The sequence below is a fragment of the Thunnus albacares genome, chromosome 19, assembly GCF_914725855.1.
Source record: "Thunnus albacares chromosome 19, fThuAlb1.1, whole genome shotgun sequence".
In the NCBI taxonomy this organism is placed as follows: Eukaryota; Metazoa; Chordata; class Actinopteri; order Scombriformes; family Scombridae; genus Thunnus; species Thunnus albacares.
In genome coordinates this window covers 17,268,864-17,287,346 of record NC_058124.1, presented here as the reverse complement: position 1 = coordinate 17,287,346, position 18,483 = coordinate 17,268,864, and the positions used below count along the sequence as shown (strand labels likewise).

The following is an 18,483-nucleotide window of genomic DNA, read 5'->3' as shown; positions in this document are numbered from 1 at the left end:
CTGTTGTGTCATGATTTCTCTCTGGGAAGAAAACCTGAAAGTTTAATCTGTAATATGCTAAAGAACTGTCATAAAATTAAAAAGGCCACGTCATAAATCACATTTAATACAGGAAATTTCATTGAATCTTAATGAAGGATGAAGAGTTACATTTTCAGGTGAATAAACACTCCAGGATCTGAGGTTTTACTGCATTTATTTATTAGTGAGAGCTGCTTTTCTTTGCAAATGTTTGTTCATTTTCTCTGGAATAAAATAGATGAGTTACTAAACCAGAAACACCTCCAACAGGAAGTCCATCTGACACTGAATCTAACCACTGTGGCCTGGTAATGTTAACCTGGTGATAAAGGTACAATCTCACATTATCATCACCGTCTATTTCATGTACAGTATGTATGTAGGGTGTTAAATTAAGTGCTGCTCTGATATTTAGGGGTTTAATCTAATGATCAGTGGTTTTACAGAGGTATACTGGAAATGTTTCAGCAGTGCATTCAACCAGCCACAGTGGTCAGTGGAGCAACAATGAATACTAAAACCTGCATATAAAGAGAAAGAAAGTCAACAAGATCCTAGTTTGGTCTTTCATGTGTTATATGGAAATATCATGAGGCTACTACAGTACAACTACTGTATAAGGTCACTTGATAGCTGAACTACAGCTTGTTTGTGATACTGCTGGTTAGTCAGGAGTCTGAGAGAGGACCGACGACGGCAACCGCCTCGATTTCCACCAGTCCACCCTGAAGGAGGAGACAAAGAGACAGTGAGGAGATGCAAAAGAAAGCAATGTTGGTAATAAAACACTACAAAGCAATATCACCCAACAGTGGACACACACACACACACACACCATCCAGATACTTATGATTTGCTACTAACTGGATCTGCTTCCTGTTAGCATTAAAACAATATTGATTTGTACCATTTTACAGTCCACTCATAGCGAGAACAGCCGCACATGGATGATGGAAAATGCATAACACGCATGAATGAACATGCACCTAGCTATCATGAATTTCCACCTTCACCCTGTGTATGAACTTTATGTACTATTAGTGTGCTGCAGTTCGATAGTGGTATAAAGGATTTGTTGGTACTCACTCTGGGGAGCGCAGCCACTTGGTAGGCAGCTCTGGCAGGGAAGTTACTGCGGAAAACTGGAGGGAGAACATGTTACATTATATTTATATTATAGGAGAAGAAAACTCAAAGGCCATCAAGTTAATTATATGTGCATAATGTTTGTTTTGTCGACTTTCAAATATGGTATATTTATTTAGAAACGATTTATACATCAGTTTGCTATTTTGCTGATGTACATCTGGTGTATAACTTGCTTTCTCTTCTTATTTTGCTCTTTAATGTCTTATTCACTTTACAATAATCAATTCTGCAGTTGCAAATATTAGTCAGTGTCTAATAAAGGGTCATGAGTTTCTGGTAAGCCATCTAATCCACAGTTGTAAATGTTAATAAGTCCAGATGTTCACAACTTTTTCCACAAGGTTGTCTTCCTGATTAATTAAAGAGCCAGTTAAAAAAAGGACAAGAATATAATATACACCAGTTAAATGTAGTTTTCACAGCCGCAGTTCTTTTTACTGAGCAACTTTTTTTTAATAAGAGAGACAAAAAAGAGACAAATCTCCAAATGTTGATTTTTTAAAGCTGCAAATTCAAGTAATCATATTTATCTAAATATGCCATAACTTCAACTAGTAACTGAAATTTCCTTTTTCGGCATTTTTCGGCCCTTTCTTTGGTTGAAACCTCCCAAAAGACAGGAAATGTAGGTAGAGAGAGGAGTAAGACATCCAACACAGGACACCCAGACGTCAAAATTGACATGACTTTGGACCACACCGGTCCTTTCCCTCCTCTAATCAGGGTCAGGGAAAGTTCCCCGCCTGTGGTTTAGGGTTGAGTAGAGTTGGGAGGTTGGGCTTGAACCCGAGTCAATGGCCTGTGCAGCTATACTGGCTGGAAGGAGTTGGGTTACATCTGTGTGCCTGCATGCCGGTGTCCACTTACAACTCACTGGGCTCTGCGGCTTCCATTACCCCTCGTCTGTTGTGATCCAAGAGGAAATGCCCAGACTTTGTGCATTCATTGTGTCTGTCAGGTGAATGCTAAACCTGTCAGTCATTTTCTGAGAGATGTTGGTGAAATATGAGGCACTCGTGACCACGGAGGGGCCACAAATGACCACCGACCAAGACAATAAGAGAATATTTGGGATCAGTTTCATTTCTCGGAGACTGAAATCCTCCCATGACAAAGAAATTTTCACTTTCAACTACAGATCAGCACTGCTGGAGCAGGTAGAGATACTGTGTCTTGCTCAAGAACACTTCAGCAGGCTACATACTCGCTGACATCGAGGTTTGAATCCAGTTAAATAGCGAGTCTCACTAATCATAACACTTAGATGGAAGTATCTGGTGAAGATGAACTGGCCTCTAATCCATCCTCCATATTGATATGTTTGATTAAATAAACCAGTTACAAAACAAACAGTAACTCAGATATTTGTGCAGTAATTACTCTCTGACAGACAATAATTATACAGTATAAAGTGAATAAAATTGGCCACGTGACACTTTTCTTTAAATCGCTCTATTTAGCATTTATAAGACATATATATTTATATATAAACAATATATAAGTTCATTAATATACAGTATTTGTTAACAATTATAACTAATTCTATGACAACATCTTTTATATTATTATAACTGCTTTTAACTATAGTGTCATTCATTATATGTTTATATACGAGCCTTTACTTTACTTATGGATACCCAGAAGAGTTATAGTTGTTAGTTGTGGTTGTTACATTAATAAACACTTATATCTGCTTACAACTACTTAATAATGTGTTATAAACCATTTATTTAGTGTTTATATCCTGCTAATAAATGCTAAAGTGTTCAGGTGACTGATCATTAATATAACAGCAGCTTTGACAATCTTGGCCGCCACCATGTGGCTGATATTTATACATTTAGGGAGTAATAATTACAACATACAGTAAATTTTAGAAATTCCATTTGAAAACCAAAGTAACTGCACATCCATTGTTTTCCAATATCATCTGCTTTCTAGCATGAAATAAATGTTATTCTATATTTTTCTTACTGTCAACAAATTTTATAGAAAGACCAAAAGCAACAATAAGTTAGTCAATTTCTAACTTTCCTTCCCTGTCAGTTGCTCTCACCCTTCTTTAAACCTTTAAAAATGACTCACAAATATGTATTTTAATTTTTAGGAAATGCTCAGTAATTTTCTAAAACAGTTGGGTATTGTAGTTTTTAGCAAACGTTACTCAAACAGGAGGAAATAAATGCATTTGTTGGGGACTATTTTCCACATTGGGTTCCCTGAAGAGTATTATCTACAGCAGAACTGTGTATACAAAGTTAAGTACAGCGGCCACATTCGTGGTATTTAAGGAATGTGTCATCCAGTGCAACAGTGTGGCTCATCAGTGTGTTTTTAATAGGTTTTTGAACAACAATGACACAGAGGAATAAGCTATCAGACGTTGGCTACGGATGGAAAAAAAATGTATAATGTTGCTAAGGAAAAGTTTGTGGAAAACACCGAGCTTTCCCAACCTTGAGAGGCCCCACTGTGTACTCCAGATTTGATGTAGTATGTGTCCTCCATATGTTATCTTAACCATGAGGGGGGAGTCGGGCGCACAGCTGCACCTGCTTCTCAGGGAAACAGTGCTGTGGCCTTGATGTCTGTCTGTTCCCCTACAGGCCTTATATGTACTTCCATCCTGTTTTCTCTACGTCTCTCTGCTGACCAGGCACTCGACCAAATACAGGAAAGAAAGACGATATTTGAAATGTTATCGGTAAGTTCAGGGGCAAAAACATACTATATTTTCCATCCTGTGTTTTTTTAAACTTGGTGATGTATCTCTGCTGCTGACGCGATTTTCTCGAGGCCTGTTTAATTTAATGAATGACTGTTAACCTTCAAGTCTGCTCAAACATCTCTGTTTCCTTCAGCTGTAGAAGGACTAAATCAAATTCAGTTTTTTATTTATCAATCAGCTACACAGACAATACTTGTTAGTATTAGTAGTATCACCACATATCCTTTAATGCATTAAATCAACAATCATTTGTCAACAATTATAACTTCTTCTATGACAACATATTTTACATTATTATAACTGTGTTTTATTATAGTGTCATTCGTTATATGTTTATATACGAGTCCATTGAGTTTGGGAATGAAAAACAAAGACTTGACTTACACGTCTTGTAGACCTCGTTGACGCTGTTAAAGTCATTGATATCTGCGAGCAGCACAGTAGTCTTCACCACTGAAATGGAAAATTTCACTCTGTCAGTTTGTTTTGAGCAACATGAAACACGAGCAGCAGCTGAAAGATGGATCAGTCTGACAGAAGTGAGATCTCACCGTTGGTGTAGTCACAGCCGGCAGCTTTGAGGATCTCCCCCATGTTGATGAGAGCCTGAGGGACGAGAGATGAGTCACTGTGATACCCAGTCGATCAATTTTTAATCTCACTTTTTATATTTTTTCTTTTAATTTAACAGCCATTAAGATGACGGATGGGAAACATCCTCTTACTTTGATTCACTTGCTGTCAGTGTATTGATCTCGTCTTTGTTGCTCAGTCGGTTTAATTTTCTGTTTTTATCTTTTATTTTATGGAAGCAGTTTTTTGTTCATCTTTAATTATCTGTGTCAATTTTCATTTTAATTGGTTTTAAAAAAATATACCGGTAAATTTATTTTCAGAAGCACTTAAAAAAAGAAGAAAGAGGATTATAAAATAGTTCTTGACACTTAAAATCTAAATTCAGAGGCAGAAATGCATCTTTACTTTAAGTCAAGTTACTATAACATTCATATATTGATCTTCATAGTAATGCATCTTGTGCTCTTTTCATTTCAAGAAACAAACTTACTGAACCTACTGAGCCTCGATCAATTATTTAAGAAATATTAAAGTAGTGAAGTGCTATAATCAGTCGTGTTTCTCTCTGTTTCTGTGCTGACTGCTCCATGAAATTAAAATAGGCTTCACTGATGGATTAATTTCTTTGTTGCGGTCAAAAGCATTTGGCACATAATTGTGCTTCTTGATGATCTTGAATGTTAATTACGTATGTAAATAATGTTACTACTTGGTAAAAAATGACACACAGATCACCGAAATGCGGTAAAAATTATGCACAGTGGCTCTCTTTTAGACTTTTTTAGTTTAATCACCCTCTCAGCCAGAAATAAGATAAGATAAGATAAGATAAGATAAGATAAGATAAGATAAGATAAGATAAGAGGGGGTTACATGTGCATCAGGAAAGTAACGTCAGAAAAGAAGATACAACAGAATAAATAAATAAAAATAAGAATAAAATGCCATTATGGGTAAACACACGAGCAGAGCAGAACAATACAACTATACAACCTAAATTGAACTAATGAAACATCATTAAACACTGAATATAAACTGTTCAACCTAAATAAAACTGTAAAAGCTAAAACTGTGAGCCTAAAGGAAAACTGTACAAGCTAATAAAATAACTGCAGATGTTACAGTAAATGTCGTCTCGGCCATCATCAACCATCCGTGAGTCTCACCTGTTTGGCCTGAGCCTGAACTCCTCCGTCCACCAGCTGACCAGAGGCCACGTCCAGCCCCAGCTGACCCGAGATGTACATGGTCCTGTCCACAACCACCGCCTGGCTGAGGATGAAACAGACAATACACACAGTTTAATACCATCAGTCTGTGATGTTCCCGTTAACTACTTCATATTTTCCTACATTTCCGTGAACGCCTCTGACAATGTGGACTTGTTGCGTTGAGCGGTGAAGATGAAGATGAAGATGAAGATGGATTTCTCTCCACATAATTGAACATAAAACATGACTTAGTCTCTTCTCAGTCACACTTATTCAATCATGACAGTCTTTAAACCTACATATTTTTTTTGATTCAGGGTTTCAGCAAGGTCACATTTAAAACTTTTAAAGACCATTTTATCTTATTATTAATTATGAAAGTATGGTGGAAGTGTATGGGCAAGAATAATTTATGATTATTATATCACTTTTTTTCAGTACTTCCCAGCAGATCATAACAACGATTCCTAATGATATAATTAAATTAATGTGACCAGGACCCACATAAGCAGCAGAAAAATGGATGGATGGATTAACCACTTAAAAAATGATTCATTCATTTAAATTTTTGCTAAATTAGAAATAAGTGGATGAGCTTCCTCGCGACTGTAGCAATAGTAAAAACGTTGCTGACTGAAACTCCACAAAAAATGATCAGACAGCTTCCTGCAGCACAAACCACTAATAGTTTATAGATGTAGGCAACTAAAAACACTTACTAACTTACTATTACTAAGAGTACTGCCTGCAGCTGGCAAGAGAAAATAGTTAAGACTTCTGTAACTTAAATTTAATACTTTTAATACCCTCTAAGCCCCTTTTAGAGGAAACTGAACTGTTTTTCAAAGACTTTCAAGACCTGCAGATACCCTGGCGATTGCTTCTTTATACACACGTTTTGTAAGATAATTTTATCTCCATAAATCAGAATACATCTTTACAGTTAATTAAGGCAAAAATTAAGGTCATGAATGCATGAATGAAGGACATCAGCACACTACAATCTCCTGCTTAAACTCCACCCATTGACATCCTATTGGTCAGAGCAGCAACACCCCTCAATTTGTGTTGCATCAACATGAAAACAACTGCACAGATTAAATCAAAGAGAGAAAAAAACATGATTTTACAGTAGAAATTGATTAATTCAGTGTTGTTTCTTTTATTTATGGTCATTGTTTTAGTCACCAAATAACACAAATTTAACACTTTTTCTATCTGTGGTTTATGTCTGTGCCTACCTTCATTGAAATAATGATAAGATATTAGTTCTTACCTGTATATTCCCTGTCTGACAGGAGCTTTTGGTGTGTAAGGGATTCGTCGACGAATAGTTGCCATTTTAACCCTCTTAGCGAGAGAGATTTCTACTCTGCTGCTGCTAAAAGTTCAACTTTGGTACTTTTTTATGGGTTCAAGTCAGGCGGGTGAGTTCATTGCACACTAAGACCCGCCCCTGATCAAATATTGAACTGTGCTGCTGTTTCCCCATTCATTCAAACATTTATGCACTTGCTGCTGCACCCACCGCACGTGCTGCTGTAGACAGATCCACGCATATTTCAGACGTTAAAAGTTTTCTTACCTGTATGGTCCGATCGCACCAGGGGCTGATGCGGTGTTGACAATCTTTCTGTTGAGTGCAGACATGGTTCTTTGATTTGTTTCTACACAGCAGAGGGGATGCGAATGAAGAAAGTAGTTGTGCAACAAACTATGGAGAAACAGCTGCCGCCGTAAAGTCTACCGTAATGTGTGTTAACAAGAGCACGCTGCATTTTTAGAGGAGCTTTTTTTCTCGAAATAGCGTGCAAATGAAAAATAAGTGCACCCGTAGTTTAACCATTACGGTACGACAGGTGTTTTGTGTTTTTACTGAAATAGAGTTCAATCTAGAGGTTCAAATGTCCAGTTATGAAGTCAAAGATAAGATAAAAGGCTGCAGTTATGGTTAACTAGAAGTAACTTTTATTATTTCTTGCACCTCTTCCAAAACTTTATAAAGTTTCACAAACAAAAAGATAATAAATTAAGTGGTTCAAACATAAATGCTTACATTCCACTCTACACCCTCAAGTAGCAGAAATAACAGTGGAAATAAATGAAATCATATAAGCTATATATCAAAAAAAGTGATTTTAGATTTCAGATAACTATACATAATATGGCAGAATTTCAACAATGTCATATTTCAAACAGAGCAGATAAGTTTTCGTTAAAAGCTGCAAACATGCATAGTCTAAAAACACACAGAACTCAAGCCACATATAGTTGACAAAGGGCAAAAATATTAACAGCCATGTCAGCTTCTATATTTAAACCAGTGTCACAAAAAGAAAAATACATATTTTAATAAATAATAAAAGTGTGAATGCTTGTATGTAAGTTGCCGATGCACTGCAGACTTCAGCACAAAGCGAAAAAAAAAAATCATCAAAGAGTGAGTGACAGTCAATTCATAGTAAGTGTGGTAATGATTCCTCGTTCAGAAAAAACAAAAACAAAAAACAAACATTTTGAAGAACAAACAGACATGATCATTCATGAGAAAGTACTGATTGAAATTTGGATCAAAGTTTTTAAAAAGTCAGCCTCGTTTTGGCCACATTGTCCATCAGATAAGACATTTAGATAGTGTAACAGATCGATATAAGGTTACTATATCATTAAAATTAATATGCAGCGTGTGTCAAGACTGCATATTAACATTCATATGGAACAGCAACCTGCAGACATACATGTGTTTTAGTATAAGGACAGTCTGAATTCATTCAAAGGGTCGTTATTAGCACATGTGAAAAAAAATCAAAAAAAACATCAACACAAAGTAAATTCCAGCCCTGACAGTTTGATTCCTTCGTCATCATCTCGTTAGTGTGGGTTTCCAAACCGTCACCGCTGCTCAAAAGCCTCACTAACCTTCACTCACACAGAGAAGTGATTTCACAACACGCAGTTGATCTCCGACCCGGACAGTTTCTCGCCTAAGTACAGTTTTTAACTCACAAATATGCACGAAACGCACAACATCTTCCATCGTTCATTAATAACATCACATCTCGTAACCGCAACATTCTCTCTCACTCATAACTGCTGAAGCGAAACCTGCAAGGAAACCTGAAAAAAAAATTTCTTAATGCAAATAAAAAAAGTCTGAAATTCAGACGTTAGACGTGTGGCTGATGCAGCGGCTGTCTGATATCAGTCACTTGAGTGTATTGTCTCAACCTGATGCTTTTCTCCTGAAGTGGACAACAGCTGTACAACAGTTAACGTGACAACTCGTTGCTTTCTTCTCTTAGCCCTGAACCGTTATCTTCCACATCCGCTGTTTTACGTAAAGGATGTCTCCACATCTGGATGAAATGTTTTATAAAGTCATACTCAGATCTATCAATCAAAGTGTGGAACAATCAGAGAAAACAAGATTATTAGAACGATAAAACAGACGTACAGGATTTTTAAAGACTCCTGAGAAATAAAAATAAGTCATACAGGTGTTATGGAATGATTTTGCTTGTTTGGAAATCATAGAAGTTTTAAAATTTGTTCTTATTTTGGAATGAATATGGATTTAAACTTTGTTTTTAACTCGAGTAAAGACTCTGCTTTTAAATTAAGTAAGAGCAGTGGATACGTCTGTGCTCAGAAAGGGATGTAGAACTGGGACAGGTGTGTTATGAGGCATATATAAACGTTGCCCTCGATGTTCAAAGTAGCCCAGAACATTAGAATTAAAGAGGAAAAAGATTAAATAAATGATAACAAAAGATGAAAGAAATAAGTTCAGAACTTTCTGGTCCACAAACGATTGAAAACATGCAACATTTCTTTCTTCACCATCTGACTGATTTCCGTCCGTTCTGCTTTCCGCCGTCCACTTCCGACTCATCTCCAGGTGAGGCTCGGAAAACTTGGTTGTTTTTCTTTATGACATTGCTTTTTTTTTTTTTTTCCTTTTTGAAAACCAGCTTTCAAATATTTTAAGGCATTCTCAACTTGATCAACATCATCTTGATTGTCTTTGGTCATGGACAAACCTCCACAGCTTTTTGTCGCAGGTATTTCCAAACTAGGCTCTATATTATTTTATTTACAGTGAAAGTAAAAAGTTTGAGGGAAAAAAAAAAAAAGAAAAAAAAAAGACCACTGGTTATCGACCGCACTGCTTTATAGCCTCACTGCTGCCAGAGGATGGGTGACATATTGGCCTGGATGTCGTAGAAGAGATCCTTCTTTATGTTTTGATGGTGGTTGTCTGTGTAACATGAAAGGTAAATTTATTGAGAAAGGGGGAAATTAATTTTGTGACTTCCAGATGTGTAATCGTCAAGGCTTGGTTCCTGCATCATCATTCATTAAAAACAACTTCACAGTAAGGAACAAATGTGAGAAAATGGACGAACAGCATCCAGACAAAGTATAGAACAATCCAGATGTGTGTATGAGTTGAATCCAGGGGCCAAAATGGACGTCACCCAGGCAACAAACCATCAAATTTCACAGACGACCACCAACTTTCCTCCTCTGTTGACTGACTGTTCCTCCAGTCAGCAGTCAGTCCAGACCAGCAGTGGGCTTCCAACAAGAGCAACAAGGTCATTTTAGTTCTTCTGAGTCAAGTGGACATAAGTTTTGTAGTCATGGTGGCTTTGGGAAACCCAGACCGAGAAGGTGAAGGCGACAGGGAGGAGCACTCAGAAGTTCTGTTGCCGTCGCTTCTTGGCATCCATGGCGTCCAGGATTGGCTGCCTCTTGGCGGTGTAGCGCTGCCTGAGCTCCTCAATCTCCCGCTCCATCATGGGGTCCAAGGCACTCAGGCGCATCTGCAGCTCCTCAAAGTCCAGGTTTTTCAACTAGGTGGCAACAAACAAATGCAGACACAGGCAAACAATGGAAAATGGATGAGTCACATTTAGTGTCTTGTGGTTAACCCTGATGGAAATGTTTGTTTGGCAATTTTTAGCACTGAATCATCGGAGTTCAACAATTTCTATTATAAAAAAAACCCCATTACTCAGGGAAGATGTTACTCACAAAGTCAAAATCTCCGTCCTGAGGCACCTTCCAGTTGTCGGGGAAAACGTTCTTGGACTGGATGTGGTAGCCCGGCTGCTCCTGTGGCTGGTTGTGGTTGTAGTTCTCCTGCTGCTGAGCTGCCTTGTTAGAGTCCTGCTTGTCAAAGTAGTCCATGAAGGACGGACGTATGGGCTGCTGGGGGGTGGCATGTCCTGTAGATGAGGAAGAAGGTCTTTTAACTACTCATGAAGGACATACTGATTACAAAGTTTTATTTCATACATTGGTTTGATGTTAAGCGACGCAAAAAATCCAAAATTGGTTGATTGCTGATTATTTTTCCGATTAAGTGTGTTAAGTGTTAATCTACAAAATGTCAGATCATAGTGAAAAATGCCTGTTAGAAATGCTTCTAAGAGCCCATGGTGACGTCTTCAAATGTCATATTTTGTCCAAAACCCAAAGATATCAAGTTTACTATCATATATGACACATAAAAGTTAAAAATTATCATATTTGTGAAGCTGCAACCAACAATTTTTTTGGCATTTTCCTTTAAAAAAAAAAAAAAAATCAGTAAAAGAATTATTCAATTATCAAAATAGTTGCCAATTAATTTTCTGCCAATCAACTAATCGATAAATCGACTGATCGTTGCAGCTATTTTGGAGACAATCACCTTGTCAAGGACGTTTAATGTTGATCATCACTTATAAACTTTTTTGAATATATTTCAGTGTCAACATTTTACTTCTGATCCCGTCTCTCCACTGAGTTAAATTAACATCATGTGTGCACTCACTCCTCATGGATCCCTGATCTTCCTCCTCCTCTTCATCGTCACTGTTGATGACCATAGTGCCCAGGTCCGACTCCAGCATGGTGCTGCCGTGTTCGATCATCGTCTGTGCCCCATCGCTCATGGTGCTGGTAGCCCGCATGGTCCCCGCGCCCTCTGAGCCCGATTTCACCATAGTGTGAGAGTCCACCTCCGTCTCCTCCTCCTGGACGACACAAGATAATCATAAAGCCTTCACGTGTATAGCGATCTGGTGGTTGCTTTTACTAGAACTGTGGAGCTTACGTACAGAGTTGTCATCCTCCTCCTCCAGCTCTCTCTGCTGCTCCTGCTGCCTCTTGGCTTTCATCTCCATGGCCTCAGTTATCAGGTCTCTCAGGATTGTGACCGGCTTGGCCTGACTGATGAATGGATGCTGACAACCGCAAGAACGAAAACAAACAAACAAGAAAAAAGTTTAATTTATTCTCTTTTACATGTTGTTGACAAAAACGGAGCATTCATATTATTATTAATTTGTTTCTACATCAGCATGTCTTTAAAGCGAACACAACTACGCTTGTATGTTCTGCTGTTATATGTTTATATCCGTGTGTGTGTGTCTGTCTTTCCTCCAACCTGTAGGAGCTGCGTGGCGGTCGCTCTCTGCTCTGGATTCTTGACCAAACACTTCTTGACAAAGTCTGTGAAGTCGTCTGACCAAAGCTCCGGCTTCCTGAATGTTGGAGGAGGGTTGGTGGGGATCATGAAGATTGCCTGGAGGATCACAGAAAGGACAAAAGAAAGGGGGAGGAGGGGGGGAAACGTGAGTGGTAGGTACCTCAAATCCAAACTTTGTTGAAAGTTCTTTAACAAACTTTACACTCACTCTCATGGGATGGATGTCAGCGTAGGGAGGCTTGCCCTCTGCCATCTCTATGGACGTGATGCCCAGAGACCAGATGTCGGCCACACAGTTGTAGCCGATCTCCTGGATCACCTCTGGAGCCATCCAGAACGGAGTACCGATCACAGTGTTTCTCTTTGCCATGGTGTCCTTGAGAGAAAATATATGATGTTAAATTGGATCAGATGGATTCACAAAATCAATAAATGGTTATACAATAATAATAATAATAATAATAATAATAGTTATATTCCAAGTGTAAATTTGATGACGTTCACAAGTATCTGCTGTTGCTACCCTCATCTAATCCTTTAGTGCATGATTGAAACAATCTAAATATATTTAGTAGTAAAAGTAGACAAATAATCAAGTCAATTATCGGTTTTGTTGTTATAAATCCTCACCACTTCATTATTATAAACATCAGCAACGTTACCGTTAGTTGTCCAGCAACTCCAAAGTCAGCTAGTTTGGCGTGTCCCTCTGTGTTGAGGAGGATGTTTCCTGCCTTGATGTCCCGATGGATCTTCCTCATGAAGTGAAGATATTCAAGACCCTTCAGTGTCGACTTCAGGATGGTAGCGATCTCATCCTCTGTGAGCTGAGACGAGAAGGAAAAAGAAAGAAAGGGAATGAAATGAGATTCAAGCATTAATGAAAGAATAGTTATTCTTTAAGCAATGAGTCCGGGGCTACAACTAAGAAGTATTTTTGTTCATCTGCAAATTATTTTCTCAATTAATTGTGTCTATAAAATGTTCAAAAACATTAATTTGGTGACGTCTCCAAATGTCTTGTTTTGTCCGATCCAAAGATATTCAGTTTAATGTCATGAATGACATAGAAAAGCTTAAAATCCTCAAATTTGACAAGCTCCAATGAGAAAATATTTGGCATTTCTGCTTAAAAAAATGACCTCAAAACACTTAATCAATTATAAAAATAGTTGCAGATTAATTTTCTGTTGATCGACTAATTGTTGCAGCTGTAAATGAGTCTTTTGAGTCAAGTAAAGAACATGGTCGACCGGGACGTTTTCCTCCTCGATCAAAACATATTATGCTTTGTGAATTATTACATTTGTTAAGTTAACATCTATAACTTAAGTCCTACTCAGTAATCTTTCTTTCTGTTGTGTATTGATATGCATCTGCAAACAATCAATCAATCAATGAGATGATAACATAGTTTATTAAATACCGTATAGAAGCAAAGATGGTCTTGAGGCTTTATTAAAATATTTCTATATCTATCTATGTATTTATATATGTTGGTTTTCACATGTCAGGACCTCAGTAAATAAGTGTTACTTTCAAAGAAAACTGCAGTATAATAGTAAGTATATCTGTGTAGAAATGTTTCATCTGGTCGGATTAAAATCCATCAAAGCAAACATGAACACTGATCATTTGTGAACCAGTAACCTTTCAGTACAGCCACACACAGAGCAGTGACTCTCGGTGAACACCCACCGTTTTGTTGCGCAGTCTGATGATGTCAGAGACCGAGCCGGCTCCGCAGTACTCCATGACGATCCACAGGTCTGTGTTCTTGAAGTAGCTGCCGTAGTACTTCACTACATAAGGACTAGAAGGAAACGCAAAAAGTCAAGTCTCATTTAGGACATAAATAGCAGAAGTGAGGAAACTCACGTAGATCAAAACAACAAAGAGCTGTGCGGGTAACTAATGATACCTTTGCTATGAAATCAAAAAGATATCTTGTCAGTTATGGATGCAAATGGGAGACAACAAAGTCTTTAAAATCTAATTAAAGCCGTGAAAGCGGAGGTAAAAGCTGCGTTTTCCTCTAACCTGTCACACTGTTGCATGATGGAAATCTCCTTGATGATCTCCTGCAGATCTGACTCCACAGGAACCTGCTTGATGGCCACGACCTGGCCCGACTCTTTATGGATGGCCTTGAACACGCTGCCATAAGAACTAAACACATACACACAAGTTACAGCACAATATGTCCTGAGTCAATTTAATAACAGACATTATTAACAAATTAATGCGTTATACATAAACAAAAATGTAAAATTGCAGAAGTGCTGAATGTTGTGTTTGCTTTTAGAAAGAAGAAAGGAGAAGTTTGCAGTCAAGACAAGTAACCTAGTCAGTTGTGGAAATGAAGGTTAGTCATAATGGGGAAAAAGAACTTTTTACAAGGGCTGAACGATTTTGAAAAAATATCTAATTGCAATTATTTTGACAATTGTGATATGATTTGCAATATTATGAGGAATAATAATTTTTACATCATTATTCTCATTTTAATTGAAAAACATAGTAAAATGATTATGGTGTGATTTTTGCAGGGATCTGTACCAAACAAAGATGTCTGCAGGACATCTCCGCAGCACAACAATATTGTGATTTCATTCAAATCTCGATTAGTTGTTCAGCCCTACTTCTTACCCTTCACCGAGTTTCTCTAGAACATCAAACACTTCCTCTGGTTGTTTGGTCAAACTGTCCTCGCTCAGCTTTTTCAGCTTGCTGTAAAAAAAAAAAAAAAAAAAAAAAAATGGAGCAAATCAATTGTCACTTCAGTGTCAACTAGAAACAAGTAGTGAAACCAAATGAAAACAGGGCAACACAGAAGCATCTGAAAACAAACTCAAAGTAGTTTCCAGCATCTTGCATTTGGTTACACATATAAAAGTTATGAATTATTTACTCAAAGACACAAAATCCAGTGTTCAAGATATATATATATAACCCAAATGTTTGTGCATGTGTTCAATACAGCAAGGGATTGTATTAAATAGTCTTCACAGATTTCATTATTGTTCATTATTTTGTGATGATATTTTGGGTAAATTTGACAAGGTTAAAAAAATGAGTAATGTGACTAAATGGCAAGCAGGTAGAAGCATTAATTTTACTCAAAACAGCCAGATAAATCATTAAGTGTACATCACATATGGTGTTACAGCAATTAGTCAATAAATAATTAATTACCAACCATTTTGATCAGAGATTATTCATTTAAATCATTGAAGGAGCAACAGTGTCACACTTTTGCTGGTTCCAGTTCCTACAATTTCAAGATTTACTGATTTTCTCAGTTAAATATTGCAAATTACATAAAAACTGAATTTCTTTTAGTTTGGGACTGTTGGTCTGTCAAAATGAGCAATTCTGGGTAATTATGATGAGCGATTTTTTAACATTTTCAGACATCTTAAAGACCAAAAAATTATTCTATTAATCTAAAAGACAACTAACAAAATTCATCTTTACTTACAGCCCTAATCTTACACCTTTCACCAAACCTACAGCCTTTATGACCAATAAACCAACATTTACTGGTAGATGCTGCTCTTCATTGAAACCAGCTGCTGTTTAGTTGGCAAGACAACCAGTGTGTTACCATGACACCAAGACCAAATAACTGCACAGTTACCATGGATACTGATTTGTCAAACAGCGGAGGTGAGAGATTGATTTAATTTACACATTTAATTTTGTATCACATGCTACAATAATAATGTAGCTCATAATGTCTCCACATTAACATGCACACAGACACATGTCAGGCGACTGTTAGAAGGTTAAACACGGTGTTTGTGATTTATATCCAAAGTTACCTCTAAAACCTTCAACAATTAACTTAACTTACTGCAGTTTAACGAACTAAAAAGTTTGAGAGGAGACCAGCAAAGCTAGCAGGTTAGCAGCCTCAACTAGCTGAACGACAGCTAGCTCCGACGTTAGCTCGTTTAGCTAATAGTCAGTTAACAGCTTACAGGCGCGTTTAACACAAACACACACAAACCTTTTGGGCGCAGACGGCTCCATGATTCACAGCGTCAACGAATAAAAACAGGAATAGACTAATTGTGGGTTGTGGCGGTTTTTTGTCCAGTAGTCACCATGTGAACATTGTCGACTGAGTCGTTGTTGTCAAAAACTAGTGGAGGGCCAGCTGAGTCTCCGTCAGATGATGGACAGTTTTTGGAGGTAATTTTTCACCACAGCGCCCCCTGTCGGCTCGGAGCAACACAACATGAGTGAACCATGAGGACTGGACTCTGTCACACAGTGGGAACTTCAAATATATTCACATCATTATTAGTAGTAGTATTAATTGATTAAATTAATAATGAATAATGAATGAATAATGAATGAGGTTCATTCTTTTTTTAGTTAACTCAGTCACTGTGCAATAACCCTGCAACCAGTGTTGTAGTCGAGTCACTAAATCTCAAGTCCGAGTTGAGTATCGAGTTCCCAGTATTCGAGTCTGAGTCCAAGTCCGAGTTACCAAAGAAGAGTCCGAGTCCAGTCCGAGTCTAGTCCCCATTACCTGAGTCCGAGTTGAATCCCCATTACCTGAGTCCGAGTCGAGTCCCCATTACCTGAGTCTCAGTCGAGTCCCCTTTACCTGAGTCCGAGTTGAGTCCCCATTACCTGAGTCTGAGTCAAGTCCCCATTACCTGAATCTGAGTTGAATCCCCATTACCTGAGTCCGAGTCAAGTCCCCTTTACTTGAGTCCGAGTTGAGTCCCCATTACCTGAGTCTGAGTCAAGTCCCCATAAGCTTAGTCCGACTTGAGTCCCCTTTACCTGACTCTGAGTCGAGTTCCCATTACCTGAGTCCGAGTCGAGTCCCCATTACCTTAGTCTGAGTCGAGTCCCCTTTACCTGAGCCCGAGTTGAGTTCCCATTACCCAAGTCTGAGTCCAAGTCGTCAAGATTGAGTCTGAGTAGAGTTCCAAGATGGGCTCCAGTGCTCCACTCTGGTGCAGTCAAAGAGCTGACATACAAAGGTACAAAGGTCTACATTAAACAAAAATGACACAGCTGTCACCATTTTATATTAATATAGCTAACATCTTCTTAGGGCCTATTACAAAAAAAAACTAACAAAAACAAACAAACTGTCTTTATCAATTAAAAAGTCCAAGTCCGAGTCTCCAACTTCTGAGTCTGAATGCAGCCAAAGCTTGAGTCTAAGTCCAAGTCATCAGTGCTCAAGTCCAAGTCGAGTCACAAGTCCTGAAAATCAGTCAGACTTGAGTACTACAACACTGCCTGTAACATTATAATACTCACTTTACCTAAAGTGCTGATACCAATGTGGAGTTTTGTCAGAAAAGAACACTGTGGCAAGATGGATCAAGAATGTAATGGGTGAAGTTAAATTGATCGACATTAAATGATCCAAGTCGTTGAGTGTGTGTCAAAGACACAGATGGAAAAACCTTGAAGATCTTGGTGTTGGGGACTGGGATCGATATGTACCCAGTGGCATGTTGTTGATGGAGTCTCACACAGAGTTAATACAAGGAGATTTAAGAGCGTAAAGGGGTGACAGACGGCTATAGAATGAAGAGGTTTGATGAAATGAAAAGTATGAGACTACATCTGTTATGCTTCACTTTGATTTGGAGTACCTGTCTGATTGAGTGTTCTTGGACCACATGTTGTACCCTGTAAGGCAGCATGTTCCCAAACCTTTACAGTGCAAGAATTGTTGGAAGTTTGGTCATAGTTTGTTTGTATTTAGGAGTGATTTTACCACATGTGGTAAATGTTTGGGAGAATGATTTTAAAGGAGACTGTGAGAAAGATCCAGAGTATCTTCTTTGCAAAGGGAATCATGCAGCATGGGAGGATAACTGTCCAAAGTGAGTAAGGGAAGCAGAAATAATGAGGGTTAGATCTAAGAAGAGAATTAAGCATGAGGATATAGGTAAGAAATGTTATGATGTGAGACAAGACGCTAAGGAGGGCAAATCAGTCAGGAAGCATGCCGAATTTTGCTTTTGTAAGGATCAGGTGAAGATTTTTGGCCTTTTTTGGTAATGGTAATTAACTTTACTGCTGGAGTATAAAAAAAATCTGAGAACATTTACATAATTTTAGATGCAGCAAGGAGATTTCTGGTTGTTGTGTGAGTTTCTGCTGTTGAGAGAAGCTTTAAGTTTCTGTCAAACACCTGAAAAATAGCAGAGAGGTAAATTGGTGGGATGGGGTTATTATTTTATTTTATTTAGTCAGTGGAGATTTTAATTTAAATTCAGTAGATGGCGGTATTGCGACATTGTGGACACCAACCGCCACTACAAACCACGAAGAAG

General features: G+C 38.0%; 2 protein-coding genes across 3 annotated transcripts; both read right to left on the bottom strand.

The window, feature by feature from the left end:
• Nucleotides 1-221: 221 nt before the first annotated feature.
• rida (reactive intermediate imine deaminase A homolog) lies at nucleotides 222-7,432 on the bottom strand. 2 transcript variants are annotated; one of them, XM_044335118.1, is made up of 6 exons: nucleotides 7,271-7,432; nucleotides 5,641-5,746; nucleotides 4,450-4,504; nucleotides 4,283-4,351; nucleotides 1,108-1,163; nucleotides 222-746 (listed from the first exon to the last, which is right to left on the bottom strand). In XM_044335118.1, exons 1-6 carry the CDS (start codon nucleotides 7,333-7,335, stop codon nucleotides 690-692), a joined length of 408 nt encoding a protein of 135 aa, XP_044191053.1. In that variant the 5' UTR covers nucleotides 7,336-7,432; the 3' UTR covers nucleotides 222-689. The 2 variants fall into 2 exon arrangements, with proteins under 2 accessions (XP_044191053.1, XP_044191054.1); XM_044335119.1 differs by lacking the exon at nucleotides 7,271-7,432 and adding an exon at nucleotides 6,962-7,141.
• A 198-nt stretch (nucleotides 7,433-7,630) lies between these two features.
• On the bottom strand, nucleotides 7,631-16,840 carry stk3 (serine/threonine kinase 3 (STE20 homolog, yeast)). The gene is made up of 11 exons (XM_044335115.1): nucleotides 16,176-16,840; nucleotides 14,813-14,893; nucleotides 14,204-14,332; nucleotides 13,862-13,976; nucleotides 12,826-12,990; nucleotides 12,372-12,539; nucleotides 12,122-12,259; nucleotides 11,793-11,918; nucleotides 11,507-11,708; nucleotides 10,723-10,916; nucleotides 7,631-10,541 (listed from the first exon to the last, which is right to left on the bottom strand). Exons 1-11 carry the CDS (start codon nucleotides 16,196-16,198, stop codon nucleotides 10,383-10,385), a joined length of 1,500 nt encoding a protein of 499 aa, XP_044191050.1. The 5' UTR covers nucleotides 16,199-16,840; the 3' UTR covers nucleotides 7,631-10,382.
• Between the last annotated feature and the right edge of the window lie 1,643 nt (nucleotides 16,841-18,483).

Excerpts from the sequence above, each read along its gene's own strand:
- stk3 (XM_044335115.1), bottom strand. The coding sequence starts at position 16,198 with ATGGAGCCGTCTGCGCCCAAAAG. Across the intron at positions 13,977-14,203 it reads ATCATGCAACAGTGTGACAG|TCCTTATGTAGTGAAGTACT; the intron begins GTTAGAGGAAAA and ends GTTTCCTTCTAG. Across the intron at positions 10,917-11,506 it reads AGATCAGGGATCCATGAGGA|GACATGCCACCCCCCAGCAG; the intron begins GTGAGTGCACAC and ends CCTCATCTACAG.
- rida (XM_044335118.1), bottom strand. The coding sequence starts at position 7,335 with ATGTCTGCACTCAACAGAAAGATTGTCAACACCGCATCAGCCCCTGGT. Across the intron at positions 4,352-4,449 it reads CGGCTGTGACTACACCAACG|TGGTGAAGACTACTGTGCTG; the intron begins GTGAGATCTCAC and ends TTTCCATTTCAG. Across the intron at positions 747-1,107 it reads AAGTGGCTGCGCTCCCCAGA|GGTGGACTGGTGGAAATCGA; the intron begins GTGAGTACCAAC and ends CTCCTCCTTCAG.